Genomic DNA, 24,795 nt, shown 5'->3' on the forward strand with positions numbered 1-24,795 from the left:
TCTTATGGTTTTATAGCACTCTTTCCTGGGCCCAATTCATGAACCTCAACCATTTACGTGACATAAGCTCACTTATAACAGAACTCAGTGGTTCTTGAAAGAGCTGGATTGTTGAAGCCCACTTTAGTCATGGTAATGATATAAAGCCCCAGCAGAGCCTTCACCTCGAGTGGAAAGAAGTTAGATGAAGAATTACACTTTCTGTGGAAGAACAAGGGTCCACAAGAAGATGTTCAGCTGACTTTCAATGAGCTAGATCAGACAATTACAGTAAACGTCTCCTGTACAATCCCTCTTAAATGGCTCAAGTGATGACCTGAAATTATCTAAGCAAAACTTCTTGCACTTCAGGTATTCATACAGACAGACATCTTCACTGAACACAGTTTCATTTTTCATTATTCTAACTCTGACCACTTTTACACATCTCCTAACAAAAGGTAAGCGATTTGCAAGGTCTACCATGGAAGCGATGGCAATGGTATTTACACTCTCAAAAGAGCAGCTAGTGATTTAATGTATAAATTCTAGGAGTGGCTTGACGTATATCAGTGACTGGAAGAGAGACAGCCTGCGGCATTATTAAACATGCTATTTATTTATTCTTTTCCTGAAGTATACTGTCCTCAACAACTGTCAATCCACTGCTCAGAATACAAGCTATATTTTAAAAGGAAAAACGAATGTCAAGTAATCTGTACACTTAATGGGTGGTTAGCCTTCTCTGGGGTGAAATTACTAGGTACTGAACATACTTCCTTTTTTGTCAATGCATATTTTCCCTTTTTTTCTGTAGGTGCAGGGTTATTAAGAGAGTACTGTTCTTAATCAATCAGATTAACATTCTATTAAGCTACTTGCTTTTTGTAGGCTATAGTCAAAAGTACTGCATTTGTTTAAAGAAAAAAAACCCAAAAAGCAAACCCAAAAAACAGGCACTCCAGTGAATAAGCTAGGTTCCTTCCCCACCAGGGGCGGGGGAGGGGAGGATCACAAGAGGAATATATTCCAAACTTTTCTTAAGAAAATAAACAAAAGGGAAAAGGAGAGAAGGAAAAAAAAAATTAATTGATAAAATTGATACTTTTTTAACTTCAGTCTTCATTAAAGCTGTTTCAGTCTGCATTTTCTTCATTAATTCTCTTCTATCATAAAAGTGGTCAAAAATTACATTTCTAACTGTTCTACCTTATTTTGAAGCTATATCTTAAATTGAAGGGGTTTGAATCTAGGTTATTTCTATTTGAAACATTACCTAGCAAAATGATGTGTTTCATCTGGAGAAAAATTTAAAAACTTTAGAAGCTTATTTGAATTCATGCTGCACAGACTTGATCCTCTATTGGTTTCAAAGGCATCCCAAAAAGTGCATCCATAAGCCAGATGCAAATTCTACCTCTGTCTACAATGTAAACTTAAAACTTGTTCTTTGAACTTTCCTTAGAGACTCTTTCTTTAGGTTACAATATATATAAAGGAGTAATCTGAGCACCTATATGAAGACCAAAAAAGGAGAAACAGTCTCTCAAGTTACTTCTCTAAGGTGGGGGCGGGGGGAGAAGCTTCTTGGGCTCTTGCTTACTTTTCTTAATTACTCAAGCTGTAAAGCAGGTGTAGTTAACTACTTAAAGTCTGAAGAACCTTTAAAAACCAGGTAACTATAACCACCTTATTTGCATAAATATAAAAAGATTTTAAAGATGTAGTATCTTAGAGACTTCTTTCTGGTAAAAAGATTACAGATTTTCTCTTCCTACCAATATTTAAAGAAATTCTTAGCCGTTAATTACTTGGGATAAACTATTTTTAGAATAATAGCATTTGTACATATTGAAAAACTGTCACTGGTTCAGGACTGAATCTTTGCCATCTGCAAGCTTGGCCAGCACTGCAATGGGTTTTTGGGGGAGTTTTCTGTTGGGTTTATTTGGTGAGTTTTAGGGGGTTTTGCTGTTGTTGCGGGGGTTTTTTTCTTGGGGTTTTGTATGGTTTTTTTTTTAGTTCTTAAGGCCAGGAAGGGAAATTTTAGAAGCTTGTCAACACTGCAGCAGTCTGTTAGAGAAGCTGATGGCAAGCTCTGAAGTGCATGTTAAATGCACCAGTATGGCTGCAGTGATATATTTGGACTTCATGCATCTGTCTCCTCAGCATAGGCTGGGAAGAACACTTACCTCAACAGCAAAACTTTGCAGCCTGTAACCTGGTTGCAGTAGAGAACCTAGACTGAAACAGACCCAGGTCTATGTGGTACTGAGGAAGGCAACCCTTGTATACAAAAGCAACAAATTTTATTTACAGTATTTGACAATTCTTAAATCTGCTAAGGATGTTTGAAAAGGTCAACTACTGTTCATACAAAAAAAATGCTTCCAAAATACAAAGCAGTGCCAGAAAGAGAGTTTAACTTTTAATCCTTCCCCTGATACAATACTCCCCACAGAAGCAGGATGACTACCAGCAGTTCAGCATGGAAATTTCTTCCACAAATAGCAGGACGAGGGAAAAAAAGCATGCTGCAAAGCTCGTTAACAACACCTATCAAGACACATAAAAATAAATTGCAATCCAAGATACGGATGCAGAGAAGTCCAGGTAGACAACCCAAAAATTATACAAGACGACAAACAAATTAAAACAAACCACAACTAAATTATATCTGATAAATCCTCAGAAGGAGAAAAAAGTATACAGATTCTCCAAGTATTTCAATCGTTAAAGAGAAATTTACTTCCTTCTGGGAGCCTGATATGTCAGTTAAATCCATACAGCCTAGAAGCATCAACACATGCTGTTATACCTTATATTTTATTTTTTAATAAAAAGTATGGTTTTCAAAAAGACAACCACAGAAAGTTCTTAAGACTTGTCTTACACTTATGGATTAGAGTATATGGAGTATAAATGTTATTAAGAGGGGGTTAGGCAGCACACAGCTTGATCTTCGAGGTCTGTTTCCATAATTTTTCACTTAGCTCTGAATTACTTTTAAATTTAAGAGTAATGCAAAATAAATTCTTCTATATTCAAATGTATGAGTGAGCAAATCTAAAGATCTAGAGCCCTCTCTTCATCAATATAACAAAAAATAATGAGGGCAACAAGTTTATTAATTATACCCGCTCAGTAACAGAAATGGAAGCAGTGCTAATTTGGTGGGTTGCATTTTATTAAGACACAAACTCCAATTATTGCCTATGAAGCCTTTTCCAATACAAATATACTTCCGCAAGGCAAAGTCCACTAACGTAGAAGATTCCATTACAACAGCACTGCAACATTTGCTAACCGTATTTCAAGGAGCAGCCTAAAATTTGAGGGGTGATCTAGAGGCCCCTTCACACAGCAAGAGAAGGAAATATAAATGTTAGCATTTGTTTAAAAAAACAAAGGCATAAAAATAAGTAAATTCAGTTCTTAAAATATCTCCATTGTTGTCTTGGTTTCTATTTGCTTTCCACAATCCCCCCAAATGACATTCTTTTAAAACTGTTATACAAAGAGTCGTTACTTGTTAAAGATGCCCAGAATTCTGGAAAGAATTCCTTGGCCCTGCTCAGAGTTGGGTTTTGCATAGGAACAGAAGGGTGATTTTTCAACCAGCTGTTACATCCCCAATACTTCAGGGCTTTTGGGTGTTCAAGAGCTCACACCTGCACATGGAGCTGGAGTGATGCATGCACACAAGCTGCATGCATGCTCCCTTTTCTCTGGCCATATCACCCCAGCTCCAGAGCAGTCCTACGCACTACAGAACACAGCAATTCTTTCTTTTACCTGCATCCATTGGCAGGCTAGTGGCAAAGCTGCTGAACATAGCCACAAACAGAGGTCTTAACAATAACACTTACATGATTTCCAACTTCGAACTATTTTTGGTGTTATTCTAATACAAGTTCCAAAATGTTCCCTAACACTTTTATGCATGTCAATGCTGCATTAACAAGCATTTTTAAGCTTTCAAAGGTTTCCATGATACCATCCTTACCTGTGTAGTTTATCCTCCAGCATCTCCATATACTTTTCAGCATTTTCTTTTAGACTGGCTACTGCAAAATAAAAGTCAAAGTTAGGTGATGGTATAACTGTACAGTTTTGTTTTGTTTTTTTTTTTTTTTTAAACCAACTCATCTCTTACACACAAATTTTGCATGTATCAGTTAGAAATTAGAATTCCATTAATCTTTTCCACATTCAAATTACAGCGTGGGTGTCTTCTCCCTTTTTTTCTTGAAAGTCTATTGTATCTCTATTACGTTAATATATCTAGTAATTAATGCATTGACCTCTTGGTCATGCCAGAAAAACGGTGAGATTAAAAAAGGCACAGTTTGTAGAAGTTTCCTCTCGACAAAAAAAACCCCACCACCACCACAAAAGAAGAAAGGAACCCATACAGCTAGGTCCTCCCCTTTACCTTCAGGAGAAGCAAGCAAGCCGAACTAATTCATCAGTCCATGCACAAGACCCCTTTAAAGTGTTATGAATCTTGTATCATTTATTCTAACAGAACCAAAACGCTACAAAATGGAAAGAATTACCACTCAAGACTGGTATGAGATTTGGGGTGAGTTTTTTTGTGGTTTGGTGTTTTGGGGTTTGTTTGTTTTTAAACTTGAAACCTAGAAATTGCCTGCATATGAGTCCTTACAACTTCTTCACTCAGAAGAAACTCAAATAAACTACTTAGTCACCATAACACACAATAATAAAGCCATTCTTCTGAGTGACCCTTGGTACTCTATTAGGGGTACGAAGGGGGGAAAAGGTAAATCCCCTCCAGGAAAATGGAGTCTTTTAGAGGATAACCATTTTCACATTATGATAACTATTTTTCCCCTCCCTAACAGCTGCTTGCCAACTCCAAGTCTAGTAGGACTATAAATCAGATGGTCACTTTTAAACTCTTAACTCATTGTACATCAATTAAATATATATTTTATATGAAGATGCATTCTACAGAGCACCACTGGTTTTATGGGCAAAGCTTGCTACATGGATCAGGTACCCTGTGAATTTACCCATCCATCTTCCCCTATCTTCCCTACAATACAATACCTCCAAGCACAGCTTACACATGTCAAGTGCTTCACATATTTCTCACTTCCCTTTTTATTTTTTTTAATTTTTTTTCTTCACAAAGTCAAACATCACACACTAAAGCCTAATCTGAAAACTCATCGTTAACCAAATCAGCTGTGCTAAAGTTGTGTTCACAGACACACAGAAGAGTTCACTAACTGAAACCACTTAATATCATTAGCAACAAGCATCAGGGTCAATGTAACATCCACTGTCTGCAGAAGGTGGTGTTCACCTGGTCAGACAGCAATCACATCACTGAAGCAGTCTGCATCCCAATAGCAAATATAGGGCACATCTTCCAAGTTGATTTACTTTTTGGGTATTTTTTGTTTATTTTACTAGACAGCTTATTGGATTAGCAAAAAAAAAAAACAAAACCAAAAAAACCCCAAACACAATGCCAAAAAAAACCCAAACCAAACAAAACCATAACCCACCACAACCCTAATACTCTGGAAAGCACCACAATTTTGTTCATAACATCTTTAATCCAAGTTCACTGTCAGAACAGGTTTTGCAACACAACATCTTGAACCAGCAGGATTCTGGAAGATTGTACATAGACAACTGCATTCGTTTATACCTTCACAGACCCATCTCACCATTAGAAGAGTGCTGGTGAATGTTATGCAAAAGGTTATATAAGGATTTTTGCAATAGCACTGGAGCCTAAATAAGTTTCCTTAGCTTGTAGCAGTTTTATAAGAACTACGGGGCTTAGTAGAAGTTCCCAGTTTCCTTACCATACTTTTATTCCTATGCTTCCTGTGGAACTGCGGAGAGCCTGCAAGACTGCAAGTCTTCCTTTAACGACATGCTACAGCTTTATATAAACTACCACCACTTTTTCCAAACTCCCTATCCATCAATCCCCAATGCACTGACCTGAGGTTCAGCACACACTTTGATAGCAGATAACTTAAAGGTGTATGGCTGCCATACTCCCCCTTCTCTTGCCATTGTCATAATACCCTTCAACACGTGCTGTTACAGCTCCGGGACTTATTCTTTCAGATAACAAAGTCAGCAGATACTACTAATTTTTGGAGAGGGATGAGAAGAGGTGGAGAATCTGTTTCACACTCACTTTGTTTCTAACCGATATAGTGACTTCTTATCTTACATGAAGGATAAACCTTGCTTTCAATTTCACCTGCTGTGCTTGTCACTTTTTAATTGGGTATGATCTGATAGAGTAATTCACACTTCCACAGTTCAGTCCTGCCCCTACATGCAATTTTACAATGCCCTTGAAGCACACAGCTTAATATACCAGCATTATTCAATGACAAAAAGTAATGGACAAGAATACACCGCTAGTCAAAAGTAGGTCAGTAAAAAGCTAACACTCATTTGGAAATCACCTCACAGCACTAAACCCTACTCTCTCCTGTCAAATGTTTTAACTACATTAAAAGAAATGCAAACTTTGCTGCTGAAAGAGAAAGCTACCCAGACTAGCTTTGTCTCCTTGCTGCCTTCTGCATGTAATTGGAAGAGCTGTGACCTGGGATTTTGCTGGAAGGAAAACCCTGCTTAAAAATCCGATGGAGGTTACTTCCCCTGTAACAAGCTGCAAGCAGCACTGCAACAAATACACAAATACTTTCAGCCTTTTAGATCATCCATTTGAAATAGAAGACAAGCAACAAATTAGCAGATTTTTTTGTTCTAATTTAATTAATCTATTCAACATCACTTCAAAACAAAAAATGCAAACAGGAAGCTGTGTGTGCCTTCAATCTAGCTAAGAAAGTACTAAATGACAGAGAAAAAAGTAATAATTTATGAGATTTTTCTCTGCATAAACATGCAAAATGGTTTATTTTTACATTTAAGTGAATGGGACTGCTTTTTTCATCAGTACTCTGGGGATTTACATGCTTAGCTCATATTGGCCTTGAGGGGAGTTATTAAAATAAAAAAGTATAAATACTTACAGAAGATCAGACACCAGGGTATTTGCTAAGATTAAACACAGACTTTTCTTGTGAAGCCTTAATTGAAAAAAGTGATTAAGCATTTCTTTCTCTTATTTTATCATACATTTTTCTTCCTGCTTACAGCACCAAATTCTAGTCTTGGAATCAGTCCTGGCCAGATGGAGCTGAGGGGCAGCAGTGAGCTCCTGTGGTGGCCTTCTAGTTGTCACAGAGCGTAAATCTGCCATTTTAGAAGCTGCATAAATCTCTTCCAATAATTACCCTACATAGCATTCTTTTCTTTCTCATCTGTTCTTTCTCATCTGAAAGAAGCCCTAATGGGGTAATGCTATTTCTCTTACTTACAAATATTATTTGAGCCTGCACATGAAGGTGTATCACCATTTTTATCCTTCAGTCTTGGTCCTCACAAATTGAGCTTACAGAGACCTATGGACCATAACAAATGCTTTTCATTCTGTGATCAATATTTTCAAAAACTTTCTAAAACCGAGTATCTGACTGGAGACACCTTTGAACCTAGTGTTCATATGGAAGCTCCAGATGTGGATGTTTGGCACCTCGGAAGAATAAAAATTGCATTGGGTGCCTCAAAAAATTGGCAGCCAGTATCACAGCAGTTTTTAAGTGCCAGCCTACAGGTCTGTAGTTCTCTACCAGACTAGTGATCCACATCTCAGGTCACAGAGATACAAATCCCAAAGTCAATTTTTTGCCTTTCATTTTAAAGGGCATTATTTCACACACATTTTGACACAAAATTAAAGGTTGAAACAGCCACAATGGCTGCTAGACATTACCTGCCTGCATGACAAACATGAAGCCTATACAATTAGCCTCTCTGATCCACAAGCATTACATTCCTTCTCAAATACTTTATTAGTCAGAAAGAGCAAAGCTCCCACTGGCTTCAATGAGATTTTTGCCCATCTTAAGGATCTAGGATGAGATTTGGCTCTTAAGAATGATATAAAAATAGAAGTAACTGCATGCATTGATCCACCTGGGGTAAAATCTGAAGGCAGAACTGGATGTGAACAAGGTTGACAGACTGCTTGTCCTGTCACTATTCTGTTTCTTAAATGTAGAAATTATTATTTGCGCTAAGAGAAAAGCGAAAGCAGAACATGATTAGTTGAAAATACCTGATTTTTTCCATTGTGGAAGGTGTGCTGCATTAATGTGTGAAGTTGGGGTCTGAAAAACTGCGGAAAGGCTTCGACGTATTTAAAGCTTAACTTGAAAAGCCAGTCAAACTTTAGAGACGACATCTCAGCTGCTCAACTACGTGTCAAGATGATTTATCAAGCCCCAGTAACAAGATTTTGGATTACAGAATGGTAAGAAATTTTGCATCTTGCAGACAGACATGGAAAAACCCAAAGAACAAGCTCTGTGTAAAGAACAACTGCCTCTTTCCACTGATTTATTCCCAGGGAACTCAAGTAAAAAGAACGGAAAAGGCCAGGATTAAAGAGAGGAAAATAGATGGCTCAATAAAGACATGCAAAATACTCCAAAAAAGCTAACATTCTAGGTCAAGTCTATCAACCAAATTCTATTCTGGCTCACTGACTGTCTTCCAGTAACAAAATAAATACTGAGATATGCAGTTACTACCTGTGTCTTCCAGCAATTGTGCTTTGTTCTAAGGAATGTGCTAATCCTCTAAATATCACTGCAGAACAGCACAAAATTAGCCTGGGGAAATTACTGCCACCAGAGATGAGGTGGCCAAAGTTTAGGGAGAGTCTAAATGGATTGGCTATTCCGCGAATAGGAAGATTACATAAAGGTGAACTGGAAAGACAAAAATTGGTACCAAACATCTATGAAATTAAAGCCACGCATTTAAAGACATAACCCAATCCTCCTTGATGGTGTTGAAGATATTATCTGCCTAATTGGAGGTGATTCCATAACTCAACCACAAGGTTTTTTCCTTCTTCTGAAAACAGCTGGCCTGGAAAATAGGATACTGACCTGCCACACAAAACGCTGTGCTTTGCAGTGACATGCCACCAGCAGGTAGTTCAAGCACAGCAGTTCCACTGGGATTAAGTGTGTGAATGCAGCAGGGCTGCACTATACAGAGCTGCCAGGCAGCCTCAGTCCCTCTGGATGAAGGAGAGTCTGCAGCAACTGCCAGGTGATTTAGTAATGTTGATCTTATCATAATCCCATCTCACAAGAGAACAGGGGGCTTTCAGGGTTCTATTGTCAAATGCCATTCCACTGCTTTCACAGCTTTCAGAGGGACACAGTATGTTGCATCTTGTCTATGCGAAGATTTTTGCCATTCGCTTCAGTTGCCTCTCCATCACTAGGATGGTCAACTGCTCAGTTGCCTCTCCATCACTAGGATGGTCAACTGCTCTGATACTGTAGGGCAAGTCCTCTGATACAAAGAAACAAACAATTAAAGGTTCTAGCTTGAGCATTACTGTTTTAAAATACTTTGTTTGCTCTTACATTTAAAATCTTATAGTATACTGCCACTTCATAGCCTCAACCTTTGTAAAAATATGGGAAGTAATAAAAATATATGAAGAGTAATAAATAGAAAATTGGCAGAACACAGGAGAGCATAGCATTCCTCTTATGTTGCACTGAAACAGGAAAAGAAGAAAAGTACAGAGTGAACAATACATCTTCCTCAGGAAGTTCCCTTTGGGGTTGTTGATACAGAAGGTCTACTGTTAACTTTCTCTCAAACATGTGGGTACATTCTGAACAGGAGGAAGCATACAGTCTAACCTCTAGACACGCTGGGAGTGGGTGGACACTGCAATACTCAAGACAACGAGCTTTCTCTCTTTAGGAGACCCCAGAAAGTACCAGCTCATTTGGAGAGATGGCAGTGTTTTGCACATAGCAGAAGCAGGCAAAGAACCTGCTCCATCTGCTTGTCTCTCTGCCTACAAAGGCTCTCAACATATTTACAGCTGGCTTAATTTGTAGGCCTTGGTGCAAAAATTAATTTGAGCCTGCAAGGAGTCAAGTGATTCCTTGCCTTTGACGTAAAAAATAACAGTTAAACATATATAGTGTATAGAAAATACTGATTTTAACAGAGAAGCTACGTCCTGCCCTCAGGTCAGATGTCAGGGCAGATATAAGGTACAGAAAATCTCAGCATGAACAGAAGTTTGACAAAGAAATAAAAACCAGAAAACTAGATCTTATAAAGAGAAATGACAGGAGGCGCCAGCAGCTCTGCCTATAACAACTTACAATTCTGTCTCTCTGGGCATGTCATAAAAGGTTTGCAGAGCAGAAAAGGAGAGCGGGGGAACCACCCTGCATAAAAAGGCATATCTGAAAAACAGACATTCCCAGAATTTACCTCCTGAACCTTCTTCATTGTATGTGGTACTTTTCATCCAAAGAGACAGGTGACCCTTCAAGTTGTGTGATGATTAAATTGCCTAAGTTGAAGGGAATTACCATACTTTCACAGGGTTTCTAAGCTTCTTTCAGATTTCTGTAAAATCCGGCGAGCCTGACGCACAGTGGTTCCTCCTGTGCTACACGTGGAAGACAGCAGGGGGAAGGAGGCAAATTACTTTCTAAATACTTTCAGTAAATAATTTACCTTTTAAAAGAAATTAACTGAAATTTTACAAATTGTTTTATTACGCAATTTCAAAGCAAGTGTATTGCTTCTAAATTAAAGGGGCGGTAGATGAAACGTTGGCCCAGCAGTGACTATAGCACTGAAGTTACATGACAACAGACCTGCCTTGATACTTTAAAAGGCTGTATAAAGTGTAGGGAGGGTTATAAAGCGATTAGTGCAAGACCACCCACCTGTCCAGCCACAGGTCTGGGAGCGGCCTCTAGGTCTTCCAACTTAAAACTTCTCTCCTGCACATACCACCTCTACGGTAATCACTGGCCAGGCACAGAGCCCCATCACAGGTTTGGTTACTTTTCCACAAATGATTCAAAAGCTACAAATGTTTCGGATGCACCAAATGGAGCTCTAAATTTGCTGCAGACCTGGAGAAAATCATTCCTACTTCTTCACATGCTTGGTAATGGAAAGCAACGTTCTCACTGCAGGGAAACCTGAACTCAAACCCAAACTATCCCTCTGCTTTACACTGCTGACATACATAAGTCAACTCCCCCAGAAAGGTTTTCTTCATTACAGACAGGTTTTACTTTATTTAAAGTGAGTTAAGACATGGAACCATGCACAATTTTTAGGTCCAGAGTGACTACGTAGCACCACTCTGGAAGGATGCTGGAGATGAGCACTAAGAACATCTTCAGGGGATGGAGGCGCCTCAATTCTCCTACAGGCAACGCGAGGGTTGAGTTTTACCCTCCCATCCCGTCACATGGATAGGACCCTCCTGCTTTGCTAGCTTCTCTGCAGCCACCCAAGTCACTGTTCACATAGAACATGACACGATAATTTATCAATGTACCTTAGCATTGGAAGTATCATACCCTTTCTAAAAACTATGAGGAAAGCTTCCTTTCACTTTCCATTCCTATTTCCCTTCCATTCTTCACTGAGCAGTAAGGGAGAAATGAAGGGGAGGATGGGAGGAGAGCAATCTGCTCACATTTTCTTCACATTTTCTCTTACCTGGTTTTCCTCTCTGCCTGTTCGCAACCTATTACTTCAATCCTCTGCTGACCATCTGTTCAGACTCCCCCCCCAAAAAAACAATTTCTTTTTTCTCATTTCTCCTTGCAAAGCGAAGTCTGAACATCAAGGAGAGCCACGTGTCCAGCTTGCCCTCTGTGGATTGTCAGCAGTCACAAGAGATCATCTGGAAACCATTACCCAAGCTAACAAGACAACCAGACTCTACATGTGCAAAGGCACCAAAAAAGTTCAAACTCATTATTCGAATTGCCACAACTTTTTCCTGAAAGTAAGATTTATTTTAACACTGTTAGATAAAACAAAAAGACACAGAATGAGCCATTTATACAGCTATCCAAGACAAACAGCAGAGAACAATCAAGCTTTATGCAGGGGCTAAGCGCCATGACAATAACTGACAACACCTAATGCCTATACTATGAAAAGGAGGAACAGTTCAAACTTTTTTTAGCTGAGGAGACAAACTATAAGACAAATGAAATTGCGATTCAATTTTTGGCTTAACAGGATACCTTAAAGCTAATAGGGATGATCCACAGACCATCAGACGTACGTCACAGCCGTTCAGCAACATCAAGGCTTCTAAAATATACAGTAGCTGGTTTAAGTTCTCCCATAGTGGTTGTTCTGCTGAACTTTCAAGTATTCAGTATTACACCTAATGTTTTAGTCCCTCAATTGCAGCCAAAAGTTATATTAAATGAGTAACCCACTTCGGCTTTTTAATTTAAGGTCACAAAGGAAAGATGGTCAAAGACTTCTCTGCATTTTCTCCAGAATTTTTTTTCCAAAAGGACTCTGCAAAATTTCATGCTGGTCTTAATATTGCGAATTATCTTTTCTCCAGCTCAACATGTTGGCTAGCCAGGCTATACAAAAATTATCAAGAACCCAGGCACCTATACAGGGATAGCCCTCAGCCAGAGGATAAAATATATTTTGTACTTCAACAAATACAATTATTTAACGCAGAAGATGTCTGTGCTCAAAACGTCTTTATAGAACAAAAACACAGCACTGCAGCACAGCCAAAAAAAATTAAAAATTGGAATTTGCTCCCAAATGCTGCAATAGAATCTGGCTACTAAGAGAGATGAAAGAGAGAGCCGAGTACAAGCATAAGAGCTTTGAAAAGCAACAAGAAAAAAAAAAGTGTTAAAAAAAGGCCAATGTTACCACTGACAAAAGAAAATGACAAACACTTATCTTCACTCCAGTAGAACAAATAGCTGCTAACACATCAGTCCTTCAGATTATTTTAAAGAAAGCAAAGCAGAGCTCAAAAGTATATACTGAAGGTTAGAAGTAATACAAATTGCAATAGCGATGAGAAAGAGGAATATTCAGCATTGCAAGCTATTTTTTAACAACCTTGAAATGACATCAAATAAAGCAGTGACTTCCTCTACCAACAGTTACAAATGATAACTGCAAATAGCACTAACTTGCGTTTTTGCACTGCTGTTCTCTCCAAGGATCTAGAACAGGTCTTCGAACTACAGAGAAGCAGCAATTTCTTTTTTGAAAAATAGCTGACAACTAGCAGCGACACAGAGAAGCAAAGTGTCCCACATAGTCTGATACACTGCAGTTTTCAGAAACCCTTTGTAAACTACTCGGCCACCATTGGCTACACCAGGCAACTTTGCTGCAATTTCAGGGCTTCTAAACAAGAAAAAATGTGAAGATGTGGCAAAGTCATTCAGCTGTTCCACAGCTATTCCAGGCACAAGGAGTAAAGCAGACAGCCTTAATATATCACTTCCCCTAATTCCTAATAATGTTTGCCCTGGCGCCCTCCTGGCATTATGCAACCTGCACACAACTGCTTATGAGTTTCACTAAACCCATCACTGATATTTGGCTATACTTGACATAACAATGTAAACATGATGCTTTTGACCATGAACATGCCGTGACACCTTAAAAGCCTCTCTGCTACTAATATACAAAGCTGGAGCAGAGATTTACAAAATGTAATTGGGAAAACTACAGCAGCTGAGCAAAACAGATGCAGCTACAAGAATGTATATGCACAAATTGCTCATACTAATCCTGAGCACTCAAAAGGGCAGAGTCACAGACACAAGTGCACACTGTTGAGTGGGCAGACATTTTTTGAACTGCTTTCAAGACAGGATCATTAATTTAACCGGCTGACTTAAAAATATTGCTTACACTATAAAAATCTTTGTTAGCTTTCTTATTAACTTTCTAGTGCAAAACTCTACTACGCTAAAGCTTTTGAAAGCAACAGCTTTAGTATCTCTAAGTTAAGGTGGTCCCAATGAAGGCATAAGATTTCCCGTAAGATTATAAACTAGTTTTATAAATGAGTTGCACACACCACTTTCAACTGCACAATAAACAAGGGATTCCAATGACATTTCAATGGAAGACAAAACCTACTATATTGCAGATTACCATGTAATTTCCACCTATGCTACTCTATATTTCATCATCTTTTTCTTGACATCCTCTTCTGTCACCGAAGCCAGACATAAATCTGCATCTTCTCCTTATCTGGATAAAACAAAATATTTGAGCTCCCTGTAACCTTTTTTTGGCAAAAAAAGAGACTTAATTCATACTTTGCTTAGAGACGTGATGAAAAAAGCACCCTTATTACTAGTTCAAAATCTCTTTCTAGAATGAAGCAAACAGTTTCAGCATCAATAGAAAATCTTTTATTTGAATTAAACACCAAGACCTCTGTTTGAGTAATGTCCATAAAAGAAGGGAATTAAAGACCTTGCTCTTCGCATGGAGTCTCAGCATTGCTATATTGTAAGCAGGATGAGTGGATTCATTCTTCAAAGCAGCACAACACTTTGATGCAGTGGCTTTTTTTTTTTTCTTTAATTTTTTTTCCACTGAAAATAACCATTTCTGGTGAAGCTGACAACTTTTCTTGACTTTTGACTATGATTTTCTTTTTCATACATTTTGTCTGCCATATTACCCTAGCTGTCTCCCTCCCTGACTCCTAAGTCTACATTGTTTGTGTCTCATTTTCTCCTCCATTCTTCCTTTTTTCCTTTCCACTCCCTTGCCTTTCAAATTCCCCTTTTTCAGTTCTTGTCAGCTTTGCTCTTTCACTTAAGCTGTAAATCATTCATTACCACAGGGGATTTTGCTTCTGGTTTTGGTCTCCATACCAAGCTTGCAGTGCTTAAGTTACTGCCAGAAAAGAAAACTTCTAGCACAATCTAATAACTCCCAAGTTGGTAGTTTGTGGACACTTTACTGGTCATTCTGGTGATGTTGAAATACTTCCCAATGGCTGATGTAGACTCTTTCTACAGTAGCTTAATTTAATATTTTCTAATACCAAATGTTCTTTAGGTATGAATTCACATGCCTAGTTGATCTAATCTTCATGACACAAATTATTTTTCGAGTGGCATCTGGAAAGTTTTAATTTAAGTTTTGAAGACATGAGCTAGAAGTCCAACCCTAGTAAAAGTCAAGGCCCAAATCTTCAGGACATCACAAAACCCATAGCAACAGCACCAGCAGTATTATGAGGCTGCTCCAAAATGTACAAAATTGGGATTGTATGCCTCCTCTCTCAACCTTCCCTTCTCACTAAGGTGCATGAGCAGCAGTAACTCTTACTTCTTCTGGCCACTCTCAGGAGAAACTAATCAGCTCTTTGGACAACATCCACCCGTTTCTCATCACTCCTTCATGGAAAAGGTGGCCAGGTAGATGGAATTGTTTGCAAGACACCAGCTGGACCACACCAAATTTGGGCTGTGATGCTTAGGGAATGAAATTTTTCACCAGTCCCACAGCCTGAACACAGAGAGGATGACTTGGGTTTCCTGCTCAGGTATCTGGTCTAATTATTGGGCAGTTAACAGTATAAGAGAGACGGTCTGCCCAGGAACAGACTGGCGTAGGGCCAGAAGGAGAGGTGGATGGAGTCAAATGGGAAAAAAAAGTCATAACGAAGAGCAGGTTGGAAAGTACTTCTGGAAGAACTGAGCCCAAGGGGAACTCCATTGGTCTGAGCTGGTCTGCAGCTGATGAGCACATTACAGCCCACTTTCTAGGGCACTCTGTTCAAGTCTGACTAGAGCCAAGTGCTACAGAGCACAAGACTGGACAACATTTTTTCAGTTGAGCTGCTGCCTCTTTGCTTGGCTGACTGACATATCAGTCGAACAGTTAGAGTGGTTTGCCTGTCTTTTTTTTTCTTCCCCCAATCAGATTTTAAAGGTTGGGCCAAAATGCCCACAGTCTAATGGACTTATACCAGCCTGTATGTTTATGCAAGGTTGAGGAAACATTCAAGAGTTTTCTGAACTTTAAGGTCTCCCATAGATTTTGCTGCTTAACTTACACCAGGTCAGGCTGTAGAAATGAGAAATGCTCACACAGCAATGCTTCCGCAGGGTTGGATTGCAAGAGGCTTTTGCAAAGCGCTGTTTGTGCATTTTAGCCATGAAACTTCCAGTGATATCAGTAGGAGTCACACAGCTAAATCCCTAAGCAACACTTTTGGAAAATGACTTATATTTAAAGGAGGATTAAAGAAAATACTTCTTACACCATTTTCCATGTAACATTGTAAGTCTTTAAATTTAGAGTATAGAATCATTTGGGGGAAATACATGATTCACTGGGTATCAATTTTTCCATCCAATTAGGCTGGGCAGCTATGCTGAGTGTTTAACACATACCCCTGCTTCCCTCTCTCTTTCCACAGAGTATATATATTAAACACAAGTTAAGACTTCTGAGTTTTCAACTTTGTTGATTTTACATTCCTTTTGGGATTTAAAGTACTATTTTGTTTAATTATTTTTCCTCTACGCATCCACAGTATTGAATGACAGTAATAATGAGCTCAGAATCATTGTACAAATCCCAGCAGGAACCATTCATAGTTTGCTAATAGGACATTATATTTGCATTACCAAGTTCAGTTCAAAGCACGTTGTGTAAATTAGCTCTGGGGGTTACTACCACGAATCTAAAACCAGAACATCAGGTCAATTAGCACAGCTCTAAAGCACATTAGTTTGGGTGAAAACATAAGGGGTAGATTAAAATCCTAGGAAATCCTCTCCCTTCTTGGGCTAAGCACCTCTCAAAAGAAGCCTAGTTTTGCTTCTGGGAGAGACCAGAAGGCCTCCAGCTCACAGCAGTGTGGTCTGATGCCAGTGACCCCGATGCCTGATATGCAATACTGGCCTGTTCTCAAGAGAGAGCAAAATTAAATTACAGAAGGTGTGGAAATCCTCAGAACCCCACAGAGACAATTTCTTCCCCATCCAAATTAAAAGAACAGGTGAGTATGAGGAAGACTTGGAGGATCTGGGAATTTAACGTAGAATATGTTGCTTACATGAAAACGCAACTAACACAGAAAAGCTATTTAGTTTCTACCACAGAGATAAACTTCATACCACCAAGCCCGCAGCCACAGACCTAAAAGTCACAGTTTAATAATGATGAGAGGAGGCCCGCAACAAATTAAGGCAGAGAGTTCGCAGTAATAAGTACTGTAGGACTACTCATCTTCTGGGCAAACAGCATACATATGAACTTAATGAACTTCACAGACCACATAGAGCATCTTTGGATCAACCTGCTGGAACAGAAGCATACAGACACAACAGGAGAAGGGGTATCCTAATGAAGTCCTACCTCAGGACTACAACTCTGATGAAGCCAAAGGTTGTCACATAAAAATAAAAAAAAGGGCCAAAGGATATTATTTTGGTCCAGTCAGTTGATTGGTCTAAACTGTTTAGTCTATTCAGGTCAGTCTTATCAAGCCATCAAGTCAGCACAGTACATGGGCTATATCTCTGCCCAGACAAAGATGATCTTAAGATTCGTTCCTTGAATCATTTTGCAGTTAGTTTCTGAAATTTTAGCTAAGCAACTGCCTTACAAAGCTGCTTCTTCTGTAATGCTAACCCATAGTACATCATTATTCTCTGCAGAAACATACTTGAAATAACAGCTAAGTGACTTCAAAAATTATGTAATCTTAAACCAAATTATGGGATTTCAGATTACATAAAAGAAATTATTCAATTGACAGGTTTCATAGTCAACTGCATAAAAATGGTCATACCTCATACACTGAGATGGATGTAACTGTGACACAGAGAAGAATTTCACCATTAATATCTATAATTCCTTTCTTTGTACCATATACACACCTGCTTGGCAACTGCCTAATGGATCTACAGGGGCTGAACTTACCAAAGCTTCTGACAAGCCCTGGAAGAAATGGCTGTGATATATGCAGAACCAGGTAGAAATGTATTGTATCGGGTTTGCATGGCAAGGTTTTGGTAGCAGGGGGGCTACAGGGGTGGCTTCTGTGAAAAGCTGCTAGAAGCTTCCCCTGTGTCCGATAGAGCCAATGCCAGCTGGCTCCAAGATGGACCCACCGCTGGCCAAGGCCAAGTCAATCAGCGATGGTGGTAGCACCTCTGGGATAATAGATTTAAGAAAAGGGGAAGAACAACTGTGCAAGGGCAGTCAGAGAAGAGAGGAGTAAGAACATCTAAGAGAAACGGCTCTGCAGACACCAAGGTCAGTGAAGGAGGGGGAGGAGGTGCTCCAGGCACCAGAGCAGAGATTCCCTGGCAGCCCATGGTGAAGACCATGGTGAGGCAGGCTGTCCTCCTGCAGCCCATGGAGGTCCACTGCGGAGCAGATATCTACCTGCAGCCTGTGGAGGACCGCAGGCTGGAGTGGGTGGATGCCCAAAGGAGGCTGTGACCCCATGGGAAGCCCACGCTGGAGCAGGCTCCTGGCAGGACCTGTGGACCCACGGAGAGAAAAGCCCACGCTGGAGCAGGTTTGCTGGCAGGACTTGTGACCCCGCAGGGGACCCACACTGGAGCAGTCTGTTTCTTAAGGACTGCACCCCATGGAAAGGACCCATGCTGGGGCAGTTCGTGAAGACCTGCAGCCCATGGGAAGGACCCACATTGGAGAAGTTCATGGAGAACTGCCTCCTGTGGGAGGGACCTCACGCTGAACCAGGGGAAGAGTATGGGGAGGAAGGAGCGGCAGAAAAAAAACATGTGATGAACTGACCGCAACCCCCATTCCCTGTCCCCCTGTGTGCCTGGGGGGAGGAGGTAGAGAAAATCAGGAGTGAAGTTGAGCCTGGGAAGAAGGGAGAGGTGGGGGGAAGGTGTTTTTTAAGATTTGGTTTTATTTCTCATTATCCTACTCTGATTTTGATTGGTAATAAATTAAACTAATTTCCCCAAGTCAAGTCTGTTTTGCCCGTGACAGTAATGGTGAGTGATCTCCCTGTCCTTATCTTGACCCATGAGCCTTTCATTATACTTTCTCTCCCCTGTCCAGCTGAGGAGGGAGAGTGATAGAGTGGCTTTGGTGGGCACCTGGCCTCTATCCAGGGTCAACCCACCACAGGTATAAAAAAAAAGAGATACTGGAAAATGAATTTGGATGTTGGAGTCAAGTACCTCTGCAAAATGCTTCCACATCCATGAACACGACCAGCTAAATAGCTGTAACTTCCTGGTGGATGAAGGGGTGAGAATGAAAGGATTTGCCTGTATGAGACACTGGGCATGCTTTCTGGGAGAAAACAGCACACAAATACGTAACAGATTCCACCCTACCTGCAATGCAAATTAATGTGTGAAACAGAAAATAGGCTTTTAGTGAATTATAAATAGCTGGCAAGGACTTATAAATACTCAGCTGTGCGAAAAATGCTTTATATGGAAGACAGTAACAGATAAAAGATCAGAAACCATACATAAATTGAAAGAAAATGAATATATTGTCAGAATACAAACAAACAAAGGGCATATTTCAGAAAGTAAGCACTATAAGATGCTTACTATTGCATGAAAACTCAGCAGCAAAAACAGATGAGCTAGAGTGCCCAGCAAAGTAAAAGCTATTTGGTATAATAAGTGCTTCTGGAACCAGGTAGAGTAACACAAATCAATAGACTGCTTATTATATCTACCTATTTAGTAGCACAGGAAGGCTTAGATTAGTCGTGGAAGGATTAGATTACAAGCACAAATGAATTTGCAGAGGCAGGGAAGCAACATATTACTGCAAGATTCAATAGGATCTATTGTGAAGAAAATTCTGTCTTTTAAGGACTATTGAGCTGAACTTGGATTCTCCAAATTTTGTAAATTCGACTAATGAGTTATTCTCTCTCCTTATTTCAATTACAGCTGTTCATTTCAATTTGCTGTTCTTTTCCATCAGGTTCTTGATGGCTAATGTTTCTTCCATCACATTTTATATCCATTAAAGAGGCAGAGAAACTGCCAAATATTTTATTGGGGGGAGGGGGGGGAGGTGTGTCATTCTGTATTTCTATATCCCCACAGAACCATCAGTTAGAAGTTTCTCTTTGACATATACAGATGCACAAATACATGGGAATTTGTGTCAGACTTTTCTTCAAGATGCATCCACTCAGGGTCAGGGCAAGCAGCGAGGGGGGAAAAAAGCCTCTCTCTGCTTTCTCTGTGTTTCACACAAGACTGTCAGTCTGCTATCTCTTGCCTAATGAGTGGTGTAACTATTATTCTTAATTGTGCATTATTCCAGTTTTCAGCATTTTTAAAACTAAATTACCCAAAGAGAAAGGAGATGTCCAGAGGGGAACCATTCCCTAAGAAAATATGTTTGAGTAGTAGCAATTAAATACTCACTTTCTAAAAGTTGTGAGGCAGAATTGCTTAATAATGATTCATTTCAAATGATCCCAGAGAACCTCGGATGTTTTTTTTTTTTTAATAGCTTCATTCTCCTTGGTCTTCCCCAGAATATACTTAAACAGGGTACAACACAGTAATCAGCAGCAGGAAGCAAGCACTGCTTCACTGAAACAAAGTGGAGCATGTCAGCAAAGGAAACTACAGCTGCCTAACCTTAATTTCTGGCCCTGCACCTTTGCTCAAAATGTATTATTGTGGGACATTCTGTGACAACTGGACAGCTACAGTTCTTTGAAAAGTATTAACATAGCGACATTTTAATAAAATTTTTTAACAGAGCTTTGAACCTTTGTTCTCCCACTAAGAGTTCTTGGCCAGCTGAACTGGTCAAATAGAAAACAGGGGACCAGGTATGGTCATTTCAGAAAACTCTGACACTTCAACTCCTACTGCTTGAAGTTACCACCTCTTCCTCCTGAGCTTCTTCATGATTTTTTAAAATCCACTCTCTATGGTTTGAGGAGCTCTCCTCAAAACTTTTTCCATCCTGTCTTCAGTTACTACTGTAGCCATCCATTTTCTACTGGGAAAACAGGAATTTCTCGTTCATGAAGGTTCAGGACCAGGAGCGTACTATGCAGCAGACACCCACCCCATGGGATGGTCTCCAGCTCAGAGCACCCCGGCAGGACTCAAGCCCTACAGAGAGTGAACAGTGCCACCTTCTGACCCACTGCCCTGAGCTCCTGGGGCATGGCAGCCTTCTGCAGTCAGCCAGGCACGTAATGACTTATCCAGATTCAGATGGCAGGACAGACCTGCCGAGCTTGCACAGTGCAAGGAGGAGCAGAGGGGCAGACAAAACTAAGGAGAACAGAAAGAAACCCTTGCGTAATGGCTTCTGTCACCCTGCCGTAAAAATCACCTTGAGGTCTAGTAAGAATCATCTTTGATTAACCTTTTATCTCCTGGCGTCCTTGGCTAAGAAATTAGCAACAAAGGTATTAAATGACATTGGATTTCTTGTATTTGATTTGCACTGTTTTGAGACTTCATCATTTCTGAAAGGTGTTAATATAATCTGCTTTCTACCAGGGCACGGGAGATACAACACAGATAAAACTCATCCCATTTATAACAAAAATAAGTCATTATCCTCCTTTGTCAATTATTTGAAGAATATTTTTTGTTTTGACCTCAACTGTCCAAGAAACAGACTCTGCAGTTCCAGTGTTTACCTATAATGCATCTTTTATTTACAGTGATTTCTAGGAAAGGAATGCTACTCTCAAGTACGTTTTTGTGATGGACTTCAGTTTTCCCTGAGAGCAGTTTCACCCTTAGAAACAACACAATAATGCAAAGGTTCTTTAGACAGAGGGAAAATATACAGGCACCCTAATAGGTTCTGCTGGTTTTTTAAGACTCTTTAATTATCTTTGGTGCTGTGGATTGGGTAATCATGGCATTCCAGATGTGGAGGAAGCAACCAGATGGACAACAGAGAAAAAAAAACAATCCTTCACTGTTCAAAAAAGTCTATTTCAGGAAAAAACTTCTTACAAAAAGCACGGAGGCACCAATGTACTTTGGCTACTGTGATGGGAATTCTAGCTGATGGGAACCACAACTATTTCAGATCAAGGAGCTTCAAAGTGACGTGACAGCTTGTATGTCTGGACTGTATTTAAGGGCAAATCTCAGCCTCTTGTAAAGTGTGCTTTGTCCGCTGCAACTACTGAAACAAAGCAAAGATTCTCATTTTTGCCTAAAACAGTGAGCAGATGAAATGTCTTCTGGACTGGCCAGAATTGTTAATAGAAGACCCCTTTGGGAATTGTCTCCTGGCAAAAAGAGAGCAGCTCTCAAGCTTCTGCCCAGGATCAGACGATCCCTACCCAGCAGCCTCCAGATGATGGCTGCATGTTACCTCCTCCATGAGGAAGTTCCTGTGCCAAGGAACTGCTCAGCATCCTGCCTTTAAATGAGCACTGTTCGCTGCTGGATCCCAAAAACTAAGTGATGTTCTTCACGGAGAGAGGAACTGTTTCACCATTTCACAGTTAAAAGAACAGACCCAGAAAGACATGGGTACTGTGTCAGCACCAGCCAACAGAATATGAGGCAGAGATAGGAGCTGAATCCAAACATCCAACTGCTCAGTTTGTTGCTCCAAACTGTATGCTGCTTCAACAGACCCACAGCCCAAGTCTATTAAACACATAACCAAGATTAAGGCTATTTCTGGTGTTTCATTTCTAAAAGCATTACCAAGGTGAAACCAAATCCCACCCCTCAGCTGTAAAGGAGGATACACTGCATCCTGGCCACGCACGTTTCACCACAGGTGATGGGCTGGATCATCGGCCATCTTGTCGAAGGACAAGAATGATTCAGAAGCGCAGCTGGGATCCCCTCGGTACCAGAAATAGTCAGTGTTACCAGAAATAGTGTTCAGGGAGATTGCTTCCCAGCCTCCTGCATAGGGATACACCACCCCTCACCAAAGGAGACCTGAGACAGGCCAACAGTTCGTGGAGGGCAGGGCACCCTAGATGGCAGATCTGTCGACCACTTGTGATTGACAATGCCTACCAAGGGGGCCCTCAAACTCTCCTCAAAGGGAGACTGTAACTTGCAGAGATCAAAGCAAAAAGTTAATAGTCTGGTACATACCACAGGAACAAACTCTCACTCCTCTCATCCTCTCAGCAGGGCTCTGCTTCTGACCTGCTTTCTTCCTCATTTTTTTTCTACTTCCATTCACCCTTCTTCAAAAGGCTGTTAACAAAGGTGTCTCATCTATCTGCAGTCACAGCGTTAAGTACCTGCATCAACTGTCTATGTTCTTACAGCGTTAGTGTCAGCATTCACCTTAACCCAGAAAGCACATACAGAACATCTGCAGCTAAGGTGGGCTAGTAGAGAAGGCAGCCTTTGGGGAAGGAGGCATGTCAATGCATATCATAGCACAGGAGCTGCTGCAGAGAGAGGGTTTAGGAGGTACCAGGGGGCTTCACTTTGAATCTGACAGATAGCTGTTGGAAGAGAAGGGGGAAGACAGCAAGACAGAAATGGGAAGATCCCCTGGCACAAAAACTTCGCTGTCTGTTCCGCAAGGACATTAAGGTCTCTGCGTCTTTAAAAGAATAGCGGATATAAATAACTTCAGCAAAATCCTGTTTTAGCGGCATTACTTAATGTGTTTCCAGCTCAACATTACTATCCCCTCACATACTTAAATGGCCAACACATACAATGGCCGATGTCAGTGTGAACAAGCTCTTCGTAGTGCTGCATCAGCGCAACTCATCACAAGCAAGTTCTTTTCCATAAGGCGTAACAGGGAAAAACCAGTCCAAGCACAAGTCACATGATATTTCAATTCAATGCTTTTATTTAGATTTCTTCCTATTGCTATCATTTTTCACATTTCCCTTTATAATTTTAATGGAAATTCTTCCTCCCCCAAGCATAAAGTTTTCAGACTTTCTAGCAGAACTAATCAAAAAATTATAAGAGATCCCTCAAAAAGCTCCTTGAAAAACTTATTTCTGTTCTTATCAGCTTTAGCTAAGTTGAAATATTTATTGATTTATCAGTAGAATGAAAAGATAAGAAAACGATAACGTCCTCAAGAATCAATGCAACACAACACACAGAGCTAGGGGGGCCCACATTAGCAGAAGCAAGCGTCTTCACAACTGACTTATCTTAAAAACACCAACACCTTTCAAAAAACCCACAAACCAAGTTTGAGATAGAAGTTTCAAGCACTTCTATGCTATCTAGGTGTCATATTCCTCCTAAGAGACAGAAAGCCCCCTCCTTTCAGAGGAGGCATGTGCACACTTGGAGAAGTGAAGAAAAAAAAAAATCACCTACCCCATTACTCACCCCAACGTTCATTTTCAGTAAGTTCAGTTACTAATTCTCTCACTGACGGTGTTCCCCTTTGAATCCTCTTTTCCTGGTAATCTGCTGAGATCAGCACCTCTCAGCACTTCCAGCTCTTGGGGAGCAAAACTACAACTCCAAAACCTCCCTTCAATTGCTCTTCCTGAGCAATTAAACCTTTCCTCCAATAATAATGGATTTTGAGTTCAACAACCTCCCATATCATTCAGTGATGTTACTAAAGCTCTGCTTCAAAATAGCCCCAAAACATCAGCATACTGCATAAAAATAATGACAATTAAAGACCAGCATCCATTTAAAATTGTTGTCAGGAACAAGGAGCAAAACTCTGAATTTCTAAAGAAATAAAACTTTTCATTCCAGGATTTAAAAGGACTCTCTCATCTCTTCCATGAAGATTGTATCAGATTTGACATAGAGAACGCCAGAACAAATTACCGATAGGATGAGGCATTGCAGATTGCATCAAAGAGTTCAGATAGATAGTGCTCACAGTACTGCCACTGGAAAAAAGAAGCAAAAATATCTTTGC

At 40.1% G+C, this 24,795-nt stretch overlaps 1 protein-coding gene across 1 annotated transcript in view; it reads right to left on the reverse strand.

Annotated features, from left to right (window-relative positions):
* The window catches only part of DISC1 (DISC1 scaffold protein), a 184,435-nt gene that overhangs the window by 42,261 nt on the left and 117,379 nt on the right, over window positions 1-24,795 (reverse strand). Inside the window, exon 9 of the mRNA XM_059832667.1 lies at window positions 3,986-4,046. Coding sequence (XP_059688650.1) covers window positions 3,986-4,046 — 61 coding nt within the window. The remainder of the gene's footprint in view (window positions 1-3,985; window positions 4,047-24,795) is intronic.

The sequence above is a fragment of the Gavia stellata genome, chromosome 2, assembly GCF_030936135.1.
Source record: "Gavia stellata isolate bGavSte3 chromosome 2, bGavSte3.hap2, whole genome shotgun sequence".
In the NCBI taxonomy this organism is placed as follows: domain Eukaryota; kingdom Metazoa; phylum Chordata; class Aves; order Gaviiformes; family Gaviidae; genus Gavia; species Gavia stellata.